Source organism: Lytechinus variegatus, chromosome 4 (genome assembly GCF_018143015.1).
Source record: "Lytechinus variegatus isolate NC3 chromosome 4, Lvar_3.0, whole genome shotgun sequence".
Lineage (NCBI taxonomy): Eukaryota > Metazoa > Echinodermata > Echinoidea > Temnopleuroida > Toxopneustidae > Lytechinus > Lytechinus variegatus.
The window spans coordinates 6,364,724-6,381,732 of NC_054743.1; the positions used below are offsets into that span (position 1 = coordinate 6,364,724).

At 35.5% G+C, this 17,009-nt stretch overlaps 1 protein-coding gene across 2 annotated transcripts in view; it reads left to right on the forward strand.

Moving 5' to 3' along the window:
- Window positions 1-17,009, forward strand: part of LOC121413255 — a 114,150-nt gene that overhangs the window by 45,614 nt on the left and 51,527 nt on the right. For both annotated transcript variants that reach the window (XM_041606010.1, XM_041606011.1), the window contains 7 exons: window positions 11,136-11,470; window positions 12,528-12,672; window positions 13,492-13,709; window positions 14,146-14,295; window positions 14,990-15,134; window positions 15,755-15,912; window positions 16,737-16,931. In XM_041606010.1, the coding sequence (XP_041461944.1) occupies window positions 11,136-11,470; window positions 12,528-12,672; window positions 13,492-13,709; window positions 14,146-14,295; window positions 14,990-15,134; window positions 15,755-15,912; window positions 16,737-16,931 (1,346 nt within the window). The remainder of the gene's footprint in view (window positions 1-11,135; window positions 11,471-12,527; window positions 12,673-13,491; window positions 13,710-14,145; window positions 14,296-14,989; window positions 15,135-15,754; window positions 15,913-16,736; window positions 16,932-17,009) is intronic.

Genomic DNA, 17,009 nt, shown 5'->3' on the forward strand with positions numbered 1-17,009 from the left:
CAAGGATAAAAATCAATGTTGCAAATGGCCTGTTGCCATAGCAACGGATCATTTAGTACCAATTTTTATTAAAAAAGGACTATAGAATCTTATATTTCTTGCATTTCCCCTAATCTTAGTGTGTTAAACATCGATATGTTTGGTGCAAAATGTTTAAATAACATCTAAAGCTATTGACATGACAACCAAATAATATCTAATTTACAAAAATATTAATTTGGATGACAATATCATGGACAGGTGGAAAATACAATAGAACTCAATGTATGAAAGGTTTGGCCAGTCATTTAATTTTGGACAAATTTTTTTTTGTATTCTGCATGAGTTCATTAGAATAATAAATTGATGTTGCCTTGGTAATACTTGAATTTAATGATAAATATTAGTAATTCAAATGTTCCCCTCCTCCCAGAAAAGTATAAGCAACTTTGATAAACAAAAACATGGTAAAATTTGATTTTTCTTTCATTTCACCTAATTTTAGGGTGCTAAGCATATATATGCTTGTTGTTAATATGTAGATAACATCTTCAGCCATTGAGATTAAGATGTAATTTATAAATACAAAAAAATTACACTGTTGAAATGATAATGGTCAGGTGGAATGTAAAATAAAATTTTACTTAATCTACATAATGTTTGAACAGTCATTAAGTTTTGAACAAAAATTACAGTGAGTGTTCTGCATGAGTACAATAGCATGATAAAACTGATGCTGCCTTGGTAACGGTTGAACTTAATGATATCAATGTTTGCAAATGTGTGTTCGGTTGCCATGGCAACGGATCATTTTTCCTCCAGAAAAGACCATCTTTGATTAAAAAAATACCTAGTAGAATCTTATATTTCATTTATTTTTACTAAAGTTAGGGTGCCAAAGATACGCGTACATTTTTGTTGTTTATAAATAACATATTGAGGCATTAATATTGTAATAACATAACATTTAATTTACCCCAAAAAACTATAGCTGACAAAATAATGGACAGGCGGAAAATACAATGAAATTAACTTAATATGCACAAGATTGGACCTGCTCTTTTACATGTAATTTTGAACAAGAGTTACATTAAGTGTTATGCATTGTTCCATTAGGTTGACAAAAATACTTATGTTTTGGTAATGCTGAACATAAAGATGAATATCAATGTTGCAAATGGCTCCAGAAAAGTACAAATTTCGATAAAAATATGTTTATTTATTTATTTTTTCCCCTTTTAGGGGGGTGCTGAACATAAAAATGCTAAATGATAAGCACAATCTTGTTTCATTATACATGGCATCGAAATAAGACCAACAAAACTCGTATCAGAGTTTTGTTGGCTCAAATAAATGCCCGAAACTCGATGCTGGACAATTTCGTTCAAAGTATTCGCAGACGGCCATTTTGAAGAAAGTGTCTTGGGGTGATATGTGTTTTAAAGCTGTTCAACATATCAGTATATAAGGGGATTAAAGGGGTTGATAACTCAAAATCTTAGGTCTATGTAAGGAGTCAACATGGTCTTGATATCCAAATCAAGGTAAATACAGTAAATCATCTTTTACATGGAGATCATTGAAATCATGCCTTGTCTGACTGTTTTAGCATACTTGGCTTGAAATATGATAGCAAAGCACTATTAAGCATCATCTGCCAGGATATGCCTATTTCCTGCATATAAATATCAGAAAATTGTTACTTTTTGAAAATTCCCATCAATTCCTGAAAATTGCCAAAAATTTAAAAAATTCCCACAAAAGTCAAATTTATTCCCATGGAAAGTTTCCATCAAGAAAATTCCCAGTAATTTAGCAACCCTTCTCACCCCCCCAAAAAAAATCATTTCTAAAAAAAATAAAGAGAAAGTGAAAGAGAGATGGATGAAATATTATTTTACGGATAATGTACCCAAAATGAAAAACAATATGAAATTGTTCGCTCTGTCGCTGGCTCGGTGAGAACATTTTAAAGTAAACTTTGCTCGATACGTCATATCTGGCCCCCTCAAAATTACACTGCTGATTTTGACGAAGAAAATTTTGTAATACTGTGATAATTTTTAAAGTAACGTTTGAATCTATTCAACACGAAGTTTAATCTATTCACTGGTTATTTTACATGAAAAGTAGACTGGTCAAATACGATAAAAATACCCTTACTGGTTGAAAGGTTAAAAATAATTTAAGCACTCAAGGGTGTTCCAAGATGATGCCCTCACTGGCTGCCGTGAGCTAAAAATTCACAATTTATCCATTACTTGATAAAATGGCTTTAATTTGGTTTCTATTCATTGGTTTTAAGGATAGTACATTTGGCCAAATACAAGGACAGCCAGTGGTTTGGAATGTCCAAAAATCCAAGATGGCTTCGAAAAATTGAATCTAGAATGGTTGCTGATACCTAAAGCGTACATAGCTCATTTCATATTGGCCTAGAGGATGATATATTGTGTCTAAATCATTGGTTTCAAGAGTCTAACAATATTAGGACAAGTTACAATGACAGGTGTGTTTGAAAATCCAATATGGCTTCCAAAAACTATTCTAAAACGGTTGCTGATACTTGAAAATGGAATAGCTCCTTTTATATTCACTTGTGAGATATGATTTTGGTGTTGAAATCATAGTTTCAAGAGTCAAATAATAAATTAGGATATAGTTTGCTCAATATATGTCTGGGGAATATGATTAGTTATTTCAAGGGTCAATACATAAGGACAAGCTACATGGAAAGTCAGTGGTCTAGTATGTCCACATTTCCAAGATGGCTTACAAAAAAAGTTTTGTAAAACCATATCTAATGTTACTTATTACAAATAAACATTGGTTGTTCAATATCTGTCTGGGGAATAATATGTTGCTGTCTAAACCATAGTTTAAAGGGTCGTGTAATGCATTAAGACAAGTTACAAGGACAGTCATTGGTCTGGTATGTAAAAAAAACGCAAGGTGACTTACAAAAATGGGGTCTGACTGTTTTAATCAAATTTGACGTAGATCATTCTATATCCGCCTGTGAAATGTGATTCTGGTGTCTAAACCATAGTTACAAGAGTCAAATAATAAATTAGGACATAGTTTGTTCAATATCTGTCTGGGGAATATGATCTTGATGTCTCAACCATTATCATAAAACCATTTTTTAATGCAGTAGAACAAGTTACAAGGACAATCAATGGAATGATATGTTAAAAATCCAAGATGGCCTCCAAAATGGGGTCTAAATTGACTGTTGTTACTTCAAAATGGACATATAGTTCATTACTAATACACATTGGGGATATGATTTTGGTGTCTACAGAAGTGTTTCAAGGGTCAACTAATACTGTACATTGTGTCCAGTTGAACAGACAGTCAGGCGTCAATATTGTGTCCAAAAATTCAAAGATTGTTTGAAAATGGGGGTTTTAATGTTACTTAAAAGTGGACATAGTACATTAAATACACATTGGGATGTTGTTTAGGTGTCTACACTAGGATTTCAAGGATCAAATGATATGTTGGGACTGGTTACAATGATGTATAATTGTCCATTTTGCCTGAAAATCCAAGATGGCTTCCATAAATAGATTCTAAAATGGCGACTGTTACTTTGAAGTGGATATGATATCCACTTGTGAGAATCTACCTTGGATTTTGGACAAAATTGAAAACTAACCATCCTTGTTACTTGTCCTAATGTAATAATGGACCCTTCATACCACAGTGTAGACACCAAAATTGTTTCTTACAGGTTTTATGAACTCTGATAATTTTTGAGTGATAGAAGTCATTTTGGATGCCATTTCGGAAAACCCTCTTGGATTTTTAGGCAAAATGGACAACTGGATATCATTGTAACAAGTCTAAACGTATCTTTTAAAACTTGAAACCAAAGTGTGAACACCAAAATCCGTTTTCCTTGGTGGATTTAAATGAACTATGTCAAATTTTAAGCAACAGGCTCCAATTCAATAGACTCCGATTGTTTGAAGCCATCTTGGATGTTGGAACAGATACTGGATTACTGACTGTCCTTGTGTCCTTGTAACTTGTTCCAATGTACATGATGTATTTACTGACTTTTAAAACCATGATTTAGATATCGAAATAATATGCACTTGGCAGATATTACACGAAATATGTCCATTTGTTAGTAACAGGGGCTATTCTATATTCCATTTTTGGAAGCCACCTTGGATTTTTGGACATACTTGAACACTAACTGTTCTTGTAACTTGTCCTTAGGTATAATTTGACACATTTCACTATGGCATAAACTTATTCCAGGATATTAAAAAACTAAGTTTTTTAATGCAGCAACAGCAATTTTAGACTCCATTTTCAAAGCCATCTTGGATTTCTTTTAATATACAGGACAACTGACTGTCCGTGTAACTTGTCATAATGTATTACTTGACCATTGAAACCATGGTCTAGACACGAAATCATATAATTATCCCAGACGGATATGAAGTGAGCTATGTCCATTTATATATCAACAGCCGTTTTAAACTCCATTTTTGGAAGCCGTCTCAAGGTCTTGGACACATCAGACCACTACAGTTTTTCTAATCAAAACTGGTACTTTTCTTGGGAAAATGAGCAGTTGCTATGACAACAGATCATTTGCAACGTTGATATTTATCATTGAATTCAAGTATTACCAAGGCATCATCAATGTTAATCATTCTAATTAGTTCATGCAGAACACTCATTGTATTGTTTCCCCTAGATTGAGGTCAAACCTTATGCATGCACATTAAGTGAATTTTTCACCTGTTCATAGTCTCCATACCCTTGTCATCCATGTTGTTTTTGAAAAAAAATAGATGTTATCGGGTTGCCATGGCAATGGCTTAAGATGTTATATTTATAAATCTAGTCACAAACATATCTTGATCAGTACCTTAAAATAATTGAAAATGGAAAGATGATCATACATGTCTGTATTCTACATTCTTATCAATATATGTACCTTTTTTACAGGGAAATAAGCTGTTGCCATGGCAACGAGCCCTTTGCAACATTTTAAAAAGAATTTAATTAAAGCGTAACCAAGGCAACATAAATTTTTATCTTTCTAAAGAACTCCTGCAGAACTCATTCTATACTTTATGTTCAAATGAGGGGTTCAAAACTTAAGCATATACAGAATAATTCTAATTGTATTTTCCACCTGTCCATTGTGTTGTCAACCATGTTTTTTTTTCAAATTAGATGTAATTTGGTTGCCATGACAATGGCTTCAGATATTATTTGTATGTTAACAGCAAACATATCAATTCTTATCACAAAATTAGGAGAAATGAAAGACAAATCAGAGTCTATAATCATTTTTCTAATCAAAACTGGTACTTTTCTTGTGTTAATGAGCCGTTGCTATGGCAACAGGTCATTTGCAACATTTATATTTATCGTGGAATTCAAGTATTGCTAAGGCAACATCAATGTTGGACATTCTAATTAGTTCATGCAAAACACTCACTTTATTATTTCCCCTAAATTAATTGAGTAGGTCAAACCTTATGCATAAAAGTTATTTTCATTGTATTTTTCACCTATCCATAACCTTGTCATCCCTGTTTTGTTGTTTTTTAAATTAAATGTTATCTGGTTGCCATGGCAATGACTTAAGATGTGTATATAAAGTTAGTCACAAACATATCTAGATTAGTACCTTAAAATTATTGAAAATGGAATGATGATCATACATGTATTCTACATTTTTATCAATATTTTTACCTTTCTAAAGGGAAATAAGCTGTTGCCATGGCAACGGGTTCTTTGCAACATTGTTTCTTTTTATTTAATTCAAGTATTACCAAGGCAACATCAATCTGTATCATTCCAATTAGTTCATGCAGAACACTCACTGTATTATTTCCCCTAAATTAATTGAGTAGGTCAAACCTTATGCATGTACATATAAGTTCATTTTCATTGTACTTTTCACCTTTCCATAACCTTGTCATCCCTGTTGTTGTTGTTTTTAATTAGATGTTATCTGGTTGCCATGGCAATGACTTAAGATGTTATATTTATAAATTTAGTCAAAAGCATATCCCGATTAGTACCTCAAAAATGATTGAAAATGGACTGATGATCATACATGTATTCTACATTTTTATCAATATTTTTACCTTTCTAGAGGGAAATAAGCTGTTGCCATGGCAACGGGTTCTTTGCAACATTGTTTCTTTTTATTTAATTCAAGCATAACCAATGCAACATAAAGTTTTATCTTTATAAAGAACTCCTGCAGAACACTTTCTGTATTTCTGGTTCAAACGAGGGGGTCAAAACTAAAGCATACATATAAAGTCAATTCCAGTTGATTTTTCCACCTGCCCATTGTCTGGTCGGTTACACTTCGTATTTCCGAAGCTTCGTAATTCCGAAGGTTCTTTATTCCGAAGGTTCGTAATTCCGAAACACGTAAATTGCCTATACCTCGATGTTCGTTAATCCGAAAACGAAAAAGGGTTCGTTAATCCGAACATTTGTGGCGTAATTCCGACGATTCGTTATTCCGAAGGTTCGATAATCCGAAAACGAAATAAGGTTCGTTGTTCCGAAGGTTCGTTAATCCGAAAACGAAATAAGGTTCGTTGTTCCGAAGGTTCGTTAATCCGAAAACGAAAAAAGGTTCGTTATTCCGAAGGTTCGTTGATCCGAAAACGAAATAAGGTTCGTTTTTCCGAAGGTTCGTTAATCCGAAAACGAAATAAGGTTCGTTAATCCGAAAACGAAATAAGGTTCGTTAATCCGAAAACGAAATAAGGTTCGTTAATCCGAAAACAAAATAAGGTTCGTTAATCCGAAAACAAAATAAGGTTCGTTAATCCGAAAAATGAAAACCGGGAAAGCAGAGGCAAGGGGAGGGGGGCGGGGGACACTGTTGCCGTTCAATTATCATATGAGGATGGGAAGGCAAGGGCGGCCGAACGAATTTTCGTTGGGGGTAAAGCCAAAAAATGAAACTCATACGTCAAAATTGGGACTGTGGTGATATTTTCACCTTAAGATTATCATCTGCTTGAAGTCATTGTCTGTTTGATAGTGATTAAGTAGAGAATAACTTTTTTGAAGTGACTTCTTATTATGGCAAAATGTATATTTAGGCTTTATTTTTCGGGAGAGAGTATAATGAGCGAGCGGCTTGGTAAAACAAATTCAAAGGTGAAGTTGTATAACGTTTTTTGTGGTCAGTTATTCTTAAAATGGCATTATTGCGAGGTGTTGCGAGCGTGAATCACAAGCTAAACTTTAGGTTATTTCAATAAAAAATGAAAATTAGTTTTTAAAAATCCGAGCAGATTTCTGCTGTCATTAAAAAGATGTGCATCTAACTAAACTAAAGAATTAACACGAGCGCAAAACGCGAGCTTAAACATACTGACCAGAAAAGGAACCTGTTAAAGAAAGCATTTAGTGACCTCTTTAGGATGCATATTTCACCAATCGAATGAGAGTGCGAAGCGCAAGCTGAAATTTATCAATATTCCAGCCTGAAAACTTAACTTAACTTGTATACTTTAAAAAGAGTATTTTATTTCGAAAAAACATGAAAAACGGCATATTTATTTTTGAAAAAGGAACTTTCCCATTTTGGAAAATATTAATTCCCCTGTTTTTTATTCCATTTTTGATGCCCCCTGCCTCCCTCCCGGCGGATCCAACTTTCGTCAAATAGAGGGGGGGGGAATTTTTTTTTAGCCATATTTTCCTTGATCGGCAGTTTAAAGTTGATTTTTGTTTGTTTCTTTGAAAGGGTAGTCCTAACAGTCAATAATTAGCTTTATCCTTATAAAATAAAGTAAATATGTAATAACATGATAAACCCTTTTTAAATAATGCGAGCGCGAGCTATATTTTTGTTAATATGATGTTTGTGATCTTCAAAGCGAGATGCCTATGTAACTAAATTTAGATAATAACTGCTAGCAAGAAGCGCGAACAGAATTTTTAAATATATAAGCTCTGATCTGATCTAAAGGGGACATTTTAAGAACTTTTTGCAGTTAGCCATGAAGACGATCGTGTTTTAGCCAATGGCGGCGGAACGTATTTTTTTTTTGGGGGGGGGCAAAGTAAAAAAAAAATAGGGGCCAATAGGGGCAATTTGGTGCAAACGGATATTTTCACCATTAGATTATCATCTGTGTAAAGAGGTTGTGTGTTTTTGTAGTAACTAAATTGAGCACAATTTTTTAAGTGATCACTAAACATGCTAAATTTATATATTTACGTTTCATTTCTGCGAGCGTAGAGAGCAAGCGGTTTGGGGGAAAAAGTCAAATCTGAAGATGTAAAATTCACCTTTTTGGTCAATACTGTGAAAAGGGCATCCTTGTGAGATGTTGCGAGCAAATCACGTGCTCAAACTTTTGGAAATTTCATGTGGGCCTAGAATGATGATATTGATAAAGATATCATTTACCCAGGGAAGCCACTTCAGTTCTGAAAACTATTCTCCCAGCTATTATTATTTTTTTTACAAGAATGCTATAGAATGTCCAGTTTTCAGGTTGGAAAATCGGAAAAATTTGGCTCACGTTTCTCGCTCGCATCAAGTATTGTTTATTGAGGAACTCATTCTATTCCTGGTTACAAAAAATAAGTATGAAATGTCCAGTTTTCAGGTTGGAATATCACAAATTTTAAGCTTGCGGTTCGCGCTCTCATTATTTAGTTCGTGAGATATATATTCTATTCATGAGTCACTAAATGCAGTCCTTAAAAGATTACTTTCTGAAGCTTGTTGCATAAAACTTTTTACCTGAGAAAACTCCGGTAAAAACTGAAAACTAAGGTTAGTCTGATTTCCGCCAATTACTTTAGCACAGGGCAAAAACTCCTGTAAAAACAACCTGAGTTTTCTCAGGTAAAAAGTTTCATGCAACGGGCCCCAGGTCAGTATATAAACAAATTACAACTCGCCCTCGCATTAATTCTTTAGAAAGATACACATCTTTCTCACGATTACAAAAAATGCTCCGAATGCTCACTTCACGTCTTGTTACATGAAATGTCTACTAGTTTCAGCTTGCGATTCGCGCTTTCAACATCTCACAAGGATCATTATTAGTATTATTTTTATTTTTATTACCAGCAGAAGCTGTTATTAAAAATGACATCCCCTCCAATACAAATCCTATTATCTAGAGGTTGCTCGCACGCTTCCAACACACTTGATCCCCTGGATCTTTAATTAAACCATTTGCTTATAGGCAGCAATTGCTCAGATAAAATCGAAATTAGCCTATGCTTGATCAGGGTGCAATTCTTAATGTAATACATGCTTTGGCCCCAACACACATCATCGATCGTTATTACTATCATTGCATAATATCGTGTAATCTTGTAATGACAACATCGTTTTTGTTACCAAAATGAATTATTTTCATTTTCGGAAATACGAACCTTATTTAATTTTCGGATTAACGAACCTTATTTCGTTTTCGGATTAACGAACCTTATTTCGTTTTCGGATTAACGAACCTTATTTCGTTTTCGGATTAACGAACCTTCGGAATTACGAACCTTATTTTGTTTTCGGATTAACGAACCTTCGGAATTACGAACCTTATTTCGTTTTCGGATTAACGAACCTTCGGAATTACGAACCTTATTTCGTTTTCGGATTGACGAACCTTCGGAATTACGAACCTTCGGAATTACGAACCTTCGGAAATACGAACCTTCGGAATAACCGAACCTTCGGAATTACGAAGCTTCGGAATTACGAATGTATGCGGTCTGGTCAACCATGTTATTTTTGTAAATCAGTTGTTATTTGGTTGCCATGGCAATGGCTTGAGATATGATTTATACATCTAGCAACCAAAATATCTTTGTTTAACACTGTAAAATTAGGGGAAATTAAAGATAAATCATATTCTACAACGTTTTTTTAATCAAAATTTTATTTTTCTGGGGAAAAACAAGCCGTTTCTATGGCAACGTACCAAATGGAACTATCTTGTTGATTTTGAATGTTTTTAAATTTTATATAGATTCAATTGGAAGCTTGAAAATTATCATTTTATTCATCTATATCATGTTTATTTACCATTTACATGGGAATGTATGTCATTTTTGAGAAATTATTCCGTTGCCATGGCAACGGCCGAAAATGGCATTTTTAAATTTACCTCCCATCTTTAAAATAAATCTTACGGCATATACTAATACTTGTGAAAGTTTCATGCTTTAGTCAAATTTTGCACAATTCTTGTGATTTTTGGAGCTTATCCGCTCTACTATAACACTAATCAGCACTTCAATTTTTAGATACATTAATAAAACCAGGTCTGTGCTTGAAATGCACAGTAGGGATATATTTTTGTGCTTAGATTTTATATTTTTTACATTTTGTTAAGAGAAAGAATGTTCGTTTTGAAATTGGACTTTATCAAATTTACAGTTGTTTACTTTTTTCATAAAATCATTGTTAGTTTTCTTTCACGATTTTCGCTCTATGTGTACCTGGGACAGACACTATGGGATATGTGTTAGTGTAGTTCGGAAGATCGATTTGCTAATAATTTTGGCCAACCACAGAGTACCGAAGTGTGACTTCATCAATTTTCCAATTTTGCCTTTCAGCATTTTTTGTTACTATATTTTGGTAGAGCGAGATGAAACACTTCCTTTTAAGTGAAATCATAATTCAAGGGTGAAGGTGTGGGCAGGGGCGGAAATCTCTCCCAAAAGGTAGGGGGACAAGGGTCTGGAAAATTTGACAAGCCAAAAAAAAAGACTATTATCTAAAATTTAAGGTTATTTCGACGAAAATATATTTGACAAGCAAAAAAGAAAAAAGTCATCTCGTCCCAAAACGCACGTTTTATTCCCATTTTGAGTGATATATTTCTTAGCATTACCAAAGACCCAAAATAGTAGGGGGGACATTTGATATCGTGTCCCCCCTACTATTTTGAGTAGGGGGGACACGTCCCCCCTGCCCCCCCTGGGATTTCCGCCCATGGGTTTGGGCACCCCCCCCCCCCGTACAATTGCAGCTAACGACCTTACACTTGCAAGTGATGGCTCTTTTTTTCATATGTTGGGACAAAATGTACCCCTTTAGAAAAAATACAAGATCTACGCCTTTTCATTGGTTATGATATATGTTTTAACTATTTTCTGAATCTTAAATTAACTTATAGACCTGTGCCCATTGCCTCTCGGGATGGCATCGGGTGAGATCAGCGATGCCCAGATACGAGCATCGTCATTCCTCGACGAGGATCACATGCCTCACTTCGCTCGGGTCGGTAATCATTCATCGTGGATGCCCTCGGTCAATGATCAGCAACCATTCATCGACGTCGTCTTCCCCTCCAGGATGGTCTTTACCGGTCTTATCGTACAGGGAGAAGGCGTCGACGACGGCGCGTTCGTTGAGAATTTTTATGTCTTGTATCGGAATGATGACCGCATACAGAGCGCTTGGTGGTTTATCATGGACTTCAGCTTGGGTCATCGTGAGATTACTGATGTGGTGAGTATTAAAAAGACGTCAAACTAATGTCAGACAAAATGAAGAAGTGTAATGGGGAGGATTATAAAGATAGATATGCCACCAGTATGACACCAATTCTAACCATTAAATCACTTTTAGGTCTTGTTTATAAGCAGCTTGTCAATAAATGCTTTCTTTTTTATGTTGTCGATTAGTTTAATATGTTTCTACAAACTGAAAATTCGATTTGGTTGTTAAAAGACTATCTGTCCGCTAAGTATTTTGTAAATAAGTGAAACATTCTGACCCAAGCAAAACAATGAGTTAGTCTAATTACTATATTTCATTCCATCACGCACATAAAGTTATTTTCATTATGAAATAGCAATCCATTTTCTGATGTAACAGTTCATATATTCATTCATTAATTTATTCATGTACTTGTTCCTTTCCAACACATTGCCTATGGAAGCCTTAAGGCATTTCTTGATAAGCGGATTATTTGGCACCAAGCAAATCTCTTGCATTATGGAGAGGCATTATTTTTACATGAATATTCTGATAACTATGTCTGGGATTATAAGATACTTAAAACGCTTGTAGAAGTCGTATCTACTTTTTAAGCGAGCAATATTTTTTATATTATGTACTATTATGCACCATTTCGTCAAATCATCTTATACCTTGTCCCTCTTTCAAATCCGTTGTTTCTATAATTTTTGGGTCTCTCTTCGTCTTCTTCTTCCCCTTCTTCTTCTTCTTTTTCTTCGTCGTCTTCTATTTCTTCTTCTTCCTTTTTCTTTTTTTCTTTTTTCCTTCTTCTTCATCTCCTTCTTCTCCTCTCCTTCTTCTTCTTCTTCTTATTTTCCTTCTTCCTTTTCTTCTTTTTTCTTCTTCTTTTTCTTCTTCTTCTCCTTTTTCTTTTTTTTCTCCTTCTTCATCTTCTTCTTCTTCTTCTCCTCCTCCTTCTTCTTCTTCTTTTTCTTCTTTCTTCTTCCTCTCCTTCTTCATCTTCATCTTCTTCTCCTTCTTCTTCTTCCTCTTCTCCTCCTCATTCTTCTTCTTCTTTTCCTCCTCTATCTTCTCAATCTCTCAGTTATTCAGAGCGAATGGAGAGCCCCATTGTGAGCGGCCTATATACTTCGACCCACCGATCCGAGCTGCTGAACTCCGCATCATGCCTTATGAAAAACATAAAAACATTTCACTCAGACTCGAAGTGCTTGGGTGTCGAGATGATGGTAATTATCCTACTAACATGATATTCATGTAGGTTCAGACGCGAAGATTTATTATGATTTTTTGCCACTGCAGGGGACTGTAGGAAAGATTAACTCCCCCCCCCCAAAAAAAAAGGGAAGGAAGGAAGGAAGAAAGAAAGAAAGACAGAAAGAAAGAAAGAACACTGTAAAACTGTGGTGTTAAAACTGACACCAATTGGTGCTAATAGAGGACCACACCCTGGGGTGTTAAAATAACACCCTAGAGATTGAACATAACACCAAAGGGTGTAAATGTAACAACCATAGGTGTTGTAATAACACCTATAGGTGTAAAACTAACACCACCAATTTAACACCGGTGTAAAATAACTGGTGTGGTCCTCTATGTACACCGGTTAACACCACAGTTTCTGCTGTGAAAGAAAGAAAGAAAGGAAGGAAGGAAGGAATGAAGGAAGGAAGGAAGGAAGGAAAATGCCTGGGGACACATAGGTGTATGCCAATGGTTTATTTATACATACGATCTTAATAAAACCAAACAGTTTTTATCTTTTCCCCCTAAAAATTAGTTTATCCAAATATCGTTTAATAAAACTTTTTGTGTATTATGTTAGTTTAATTTTTGCATATATGTACATTAGGATTAAGAGTTTTGTGAGTAACATACTTGTGAAAGATTTTTGTAAGATAGGACCAGGACGAATTCTCTTTTCTGCAATGATGGCGATGTACCATAGAATGGCTTTAAATCGAGTCCTGGACGATACCATTTAAACTTGACAAATATCATAATCCTATGACAATTGTCTTTATTGTGCATCATTCTTCGTCTTCCAGATTGTGATTTTACTCTAGGCATGCAGAATGGCCAGATACACGCCAGTCAAATCACGGCATCATCGAGTTTGAATGACGCCCTCAACGCTCCAGCTATGTCCAGACTACGTCCATATGGTCAGCAAAGGGATGGGAGTGGCTGGATGCCTACATCTTTTCACTCACCCGGTGGTCACTACGAGGCATCATCGGTACCAGAGGTCAAAGAATGGATTCAAGTAAGGTCCCTTTAACTTCTGTCATAACGTTTCTCATATTCTTTTTCTCATTCTGATTTTTACATTTTTTCATGGTCTCTCTTATCTCTCGCGATATACACTCCTCGATGGCTATATACTCTCTCCTCTACTCTACTCTCCCCCTCCCCTCTCTCTTCCCTTCTTTTCACTATTGTGTTTTCCCTTCTATCCGTATCATCAGTTCAAATATTTGAATTAATCTAGTGGCATTTTTATCCTATCCGTTAATTACATAAATCACTCTTCAAAGAAAACTCCTAGTTGTACAAAATATCAGGGAAAGAATTTCCATTATATTTCATAGTAATGACATTACAATTTAATTCCAAAATACAGGAACTCTTATCTAACCTTGCTCATATTGATCATAGAATACAACATTTTATTCCTTTCTATAAATTGTATTTTTACCCAGGTTGACCTGAGGAAGAAATACCTGATCAAAGCCGTATTGACCCAGGGGTGTGGAAAGCGATGGGTAACAGCTTACAGTCTACGATACTCTGAACAACCAGAAGGAGAGGGCGCCCCATTTAAACCATACATGGTCGGGAATGAAACAAAGGTGAGTTTGGGGGTCCATTTAACAAACTTGTGCCATTTAACAAACTTGTGCCATAGTCACACATGGGAAACCGACTCCAGACCGGCAAACTCCATTATTATATTTCCATTGACAGAGAGTCATTGGTCAATTTGGGGATCGGTTCGTTGGTATGTCTATATAGCATTGCAACTTCAGCATGTTCAGGGTCCGGTAACACAAAGGTTAGCGCTTGATCGCACGCTTGATCTTTAAGAGTGATTGTACATTGTAGTCAATGGAATCCATTGTTAAAAAATGTTCTATGATCATTGCTAAGCTTTGTGTTATGGGCCACAGGACGTAGTTATAACGTATAACTTCTATCAAAGGTGGAACTTTTTTTCTATTGACTGCATAGGCCTATAACCATGGCAGATACCGTTATGCTAATGTTATACAAATACGATTTGAAAAAGTAACATGCCTTTGGGTTTAATGAAGTTTTATCTCTTCCTGAAGAAATTCCTTTCTACGCTTTTAAGTCTACAACACGTGACACGTTTGAATAAATTGTATTCAAATAAATAATCAGTGGAGAGTTATATTATTGCTTCATATCATGTACAAAAATGCTATGCAAATCAGTTTGATTCATGAAGTGATTATATTATCATAAGTTGATAAATGGCGAGGCACGTGACCTCATAAAGATTTTTTTATTATGCATCCACAGATTTTCCTCGCAAACAGCGATAATAATACCGTAGTTCGTAATAACTTAGAGAAGCCTACAGTTGCCCAAGTTATTCAGCTGGTAGTTCTTTACAGCCACAAAGGAGTGTGTCTTCGTCTTGAACTTATTGGATGCAAACACAGACGTAAGTAAAACATTAACATTTGTTTATATGTTTTCAAGAATCTTTATTGTATTTTCAAGAAGATGCCCGCCATGCCCGCCCCCCCTACAAAAATATCATTTAATTCAAGAGGTTCATGTTTATCTCATTATATATAGTTTTTTATTCAACATAATTTCTCTTATATGTTACATCCCTATTTTCAAACATTGGTGGTATTGTCTTTATCCTTTACTATGGTAACAATAAAGTACATAATTTTATAACGATTACTTTTCTGTCATCTGTGTTATAAATATTGTTATACTACCTTACAACTACGTGGAATAATTCCATGACTGACCGAACAACAGACCCATTCCTGTAAAACGCTCTACTTACAATCATACAAATATTGCATTAAAATACAGGTGTGATCTAAAAGTGTATGTTATGCTTCCTGGGGGATAACCCACCTAATTTGATTGCCTGTCAGATAATTCCGAAATTTGTGTTCTGTACCCACTCATTAAGAAGTATAATTATTCTTTTATAATCATCCTGAGTTCGCTTTGTTTTTAACTTTCGTATTAACTTTGAGAGTTCGGTATGATCAGACATTTGCTAAACGAATCAACGTCAAACTTTTTATTGTTGCAAAGGATGTGGGAGTCGTCTTGGTATGGAATCTCGTTTCATCAATGATTGGCAGATCAATTCTGAGGTTCATGAGTGGTTTGGACCACATACCTCTGGTAGACTTCATTTCCCTGATGAATGCTGGATACCAAGCAGCTGGGGGGATCATCACTGGATTGAGGTATGATATCGTCAGATACCAAGTCATGAAAATGTTGCCGCTTTTCCCATGATTTCGTCGAGGAACGGCGTTAATCATTTTTAATAATTGGTTTGAATATTACGCCTTCATTACCATCTTCACCACCACCACTACTGCAACTATCACAGCGATAGCCATGGTCATCTTTATCATCATCATCATCACCACCACAACTACTAAAACAACATATTTCACAGCAATTGCCACCGTCATCACGACTACCGCTACCACAACTACATACTTCACCATGATCGCCACCGCCATCACCACCTTTACCACTTACACAACCACAAATTTCACCACAATCGCCATCACCATCATCATCACCATCATCATCATCACCATCACCCTCATTATCGTCACCATCATCACCATCATCATCACCATCATCATCATCGCCATCATCATCACCATCATCATCATCACCATCATCATCATCACCATCATCATCACCATCATCATCACCATCATCATCACCATCATCATCATCACCATCATCATCATCATCATCATCACCATCATCATCATCACCATCATCACCATCATCATCACCATCATCATCATCATCACCATCACCATCATCACCACCATCATCATCACCATCACCATCAAGATCACCATCATTACCACTTTAACAAATATCACTATCTCATCATCGTCATCATCACCACCACCATTACCACTACCACAAACTTCACCACAATCACTATCGTCTGCATTCCATCACCAACCCCGTCATCACCACCACCATCTTATTCATAATACCAATCGCGAATTTTCCTTCATCCCTCTTTCTTCCCAAGGTGAATCTACTAGGTTACCACACGATCACCGGTGTCATCACCCAGGGTGGATACGACTCCTGGACCAGTAGGTACCTGTGGGGAGAGTACTACAGATTACTCTATCGAAGCAAGTACCACAGTGACCCTACCACTCTCACCACAGATAGGAACAGCGAGTGGAGACTCTATACTGACCGATTTGGAGATGGAGTGGTAATTTATGAATGTTTATCATGTTTATAAATACTGTCAAAAAAATCTACATCGAAAGACCTTTTGAATTATCTTCAA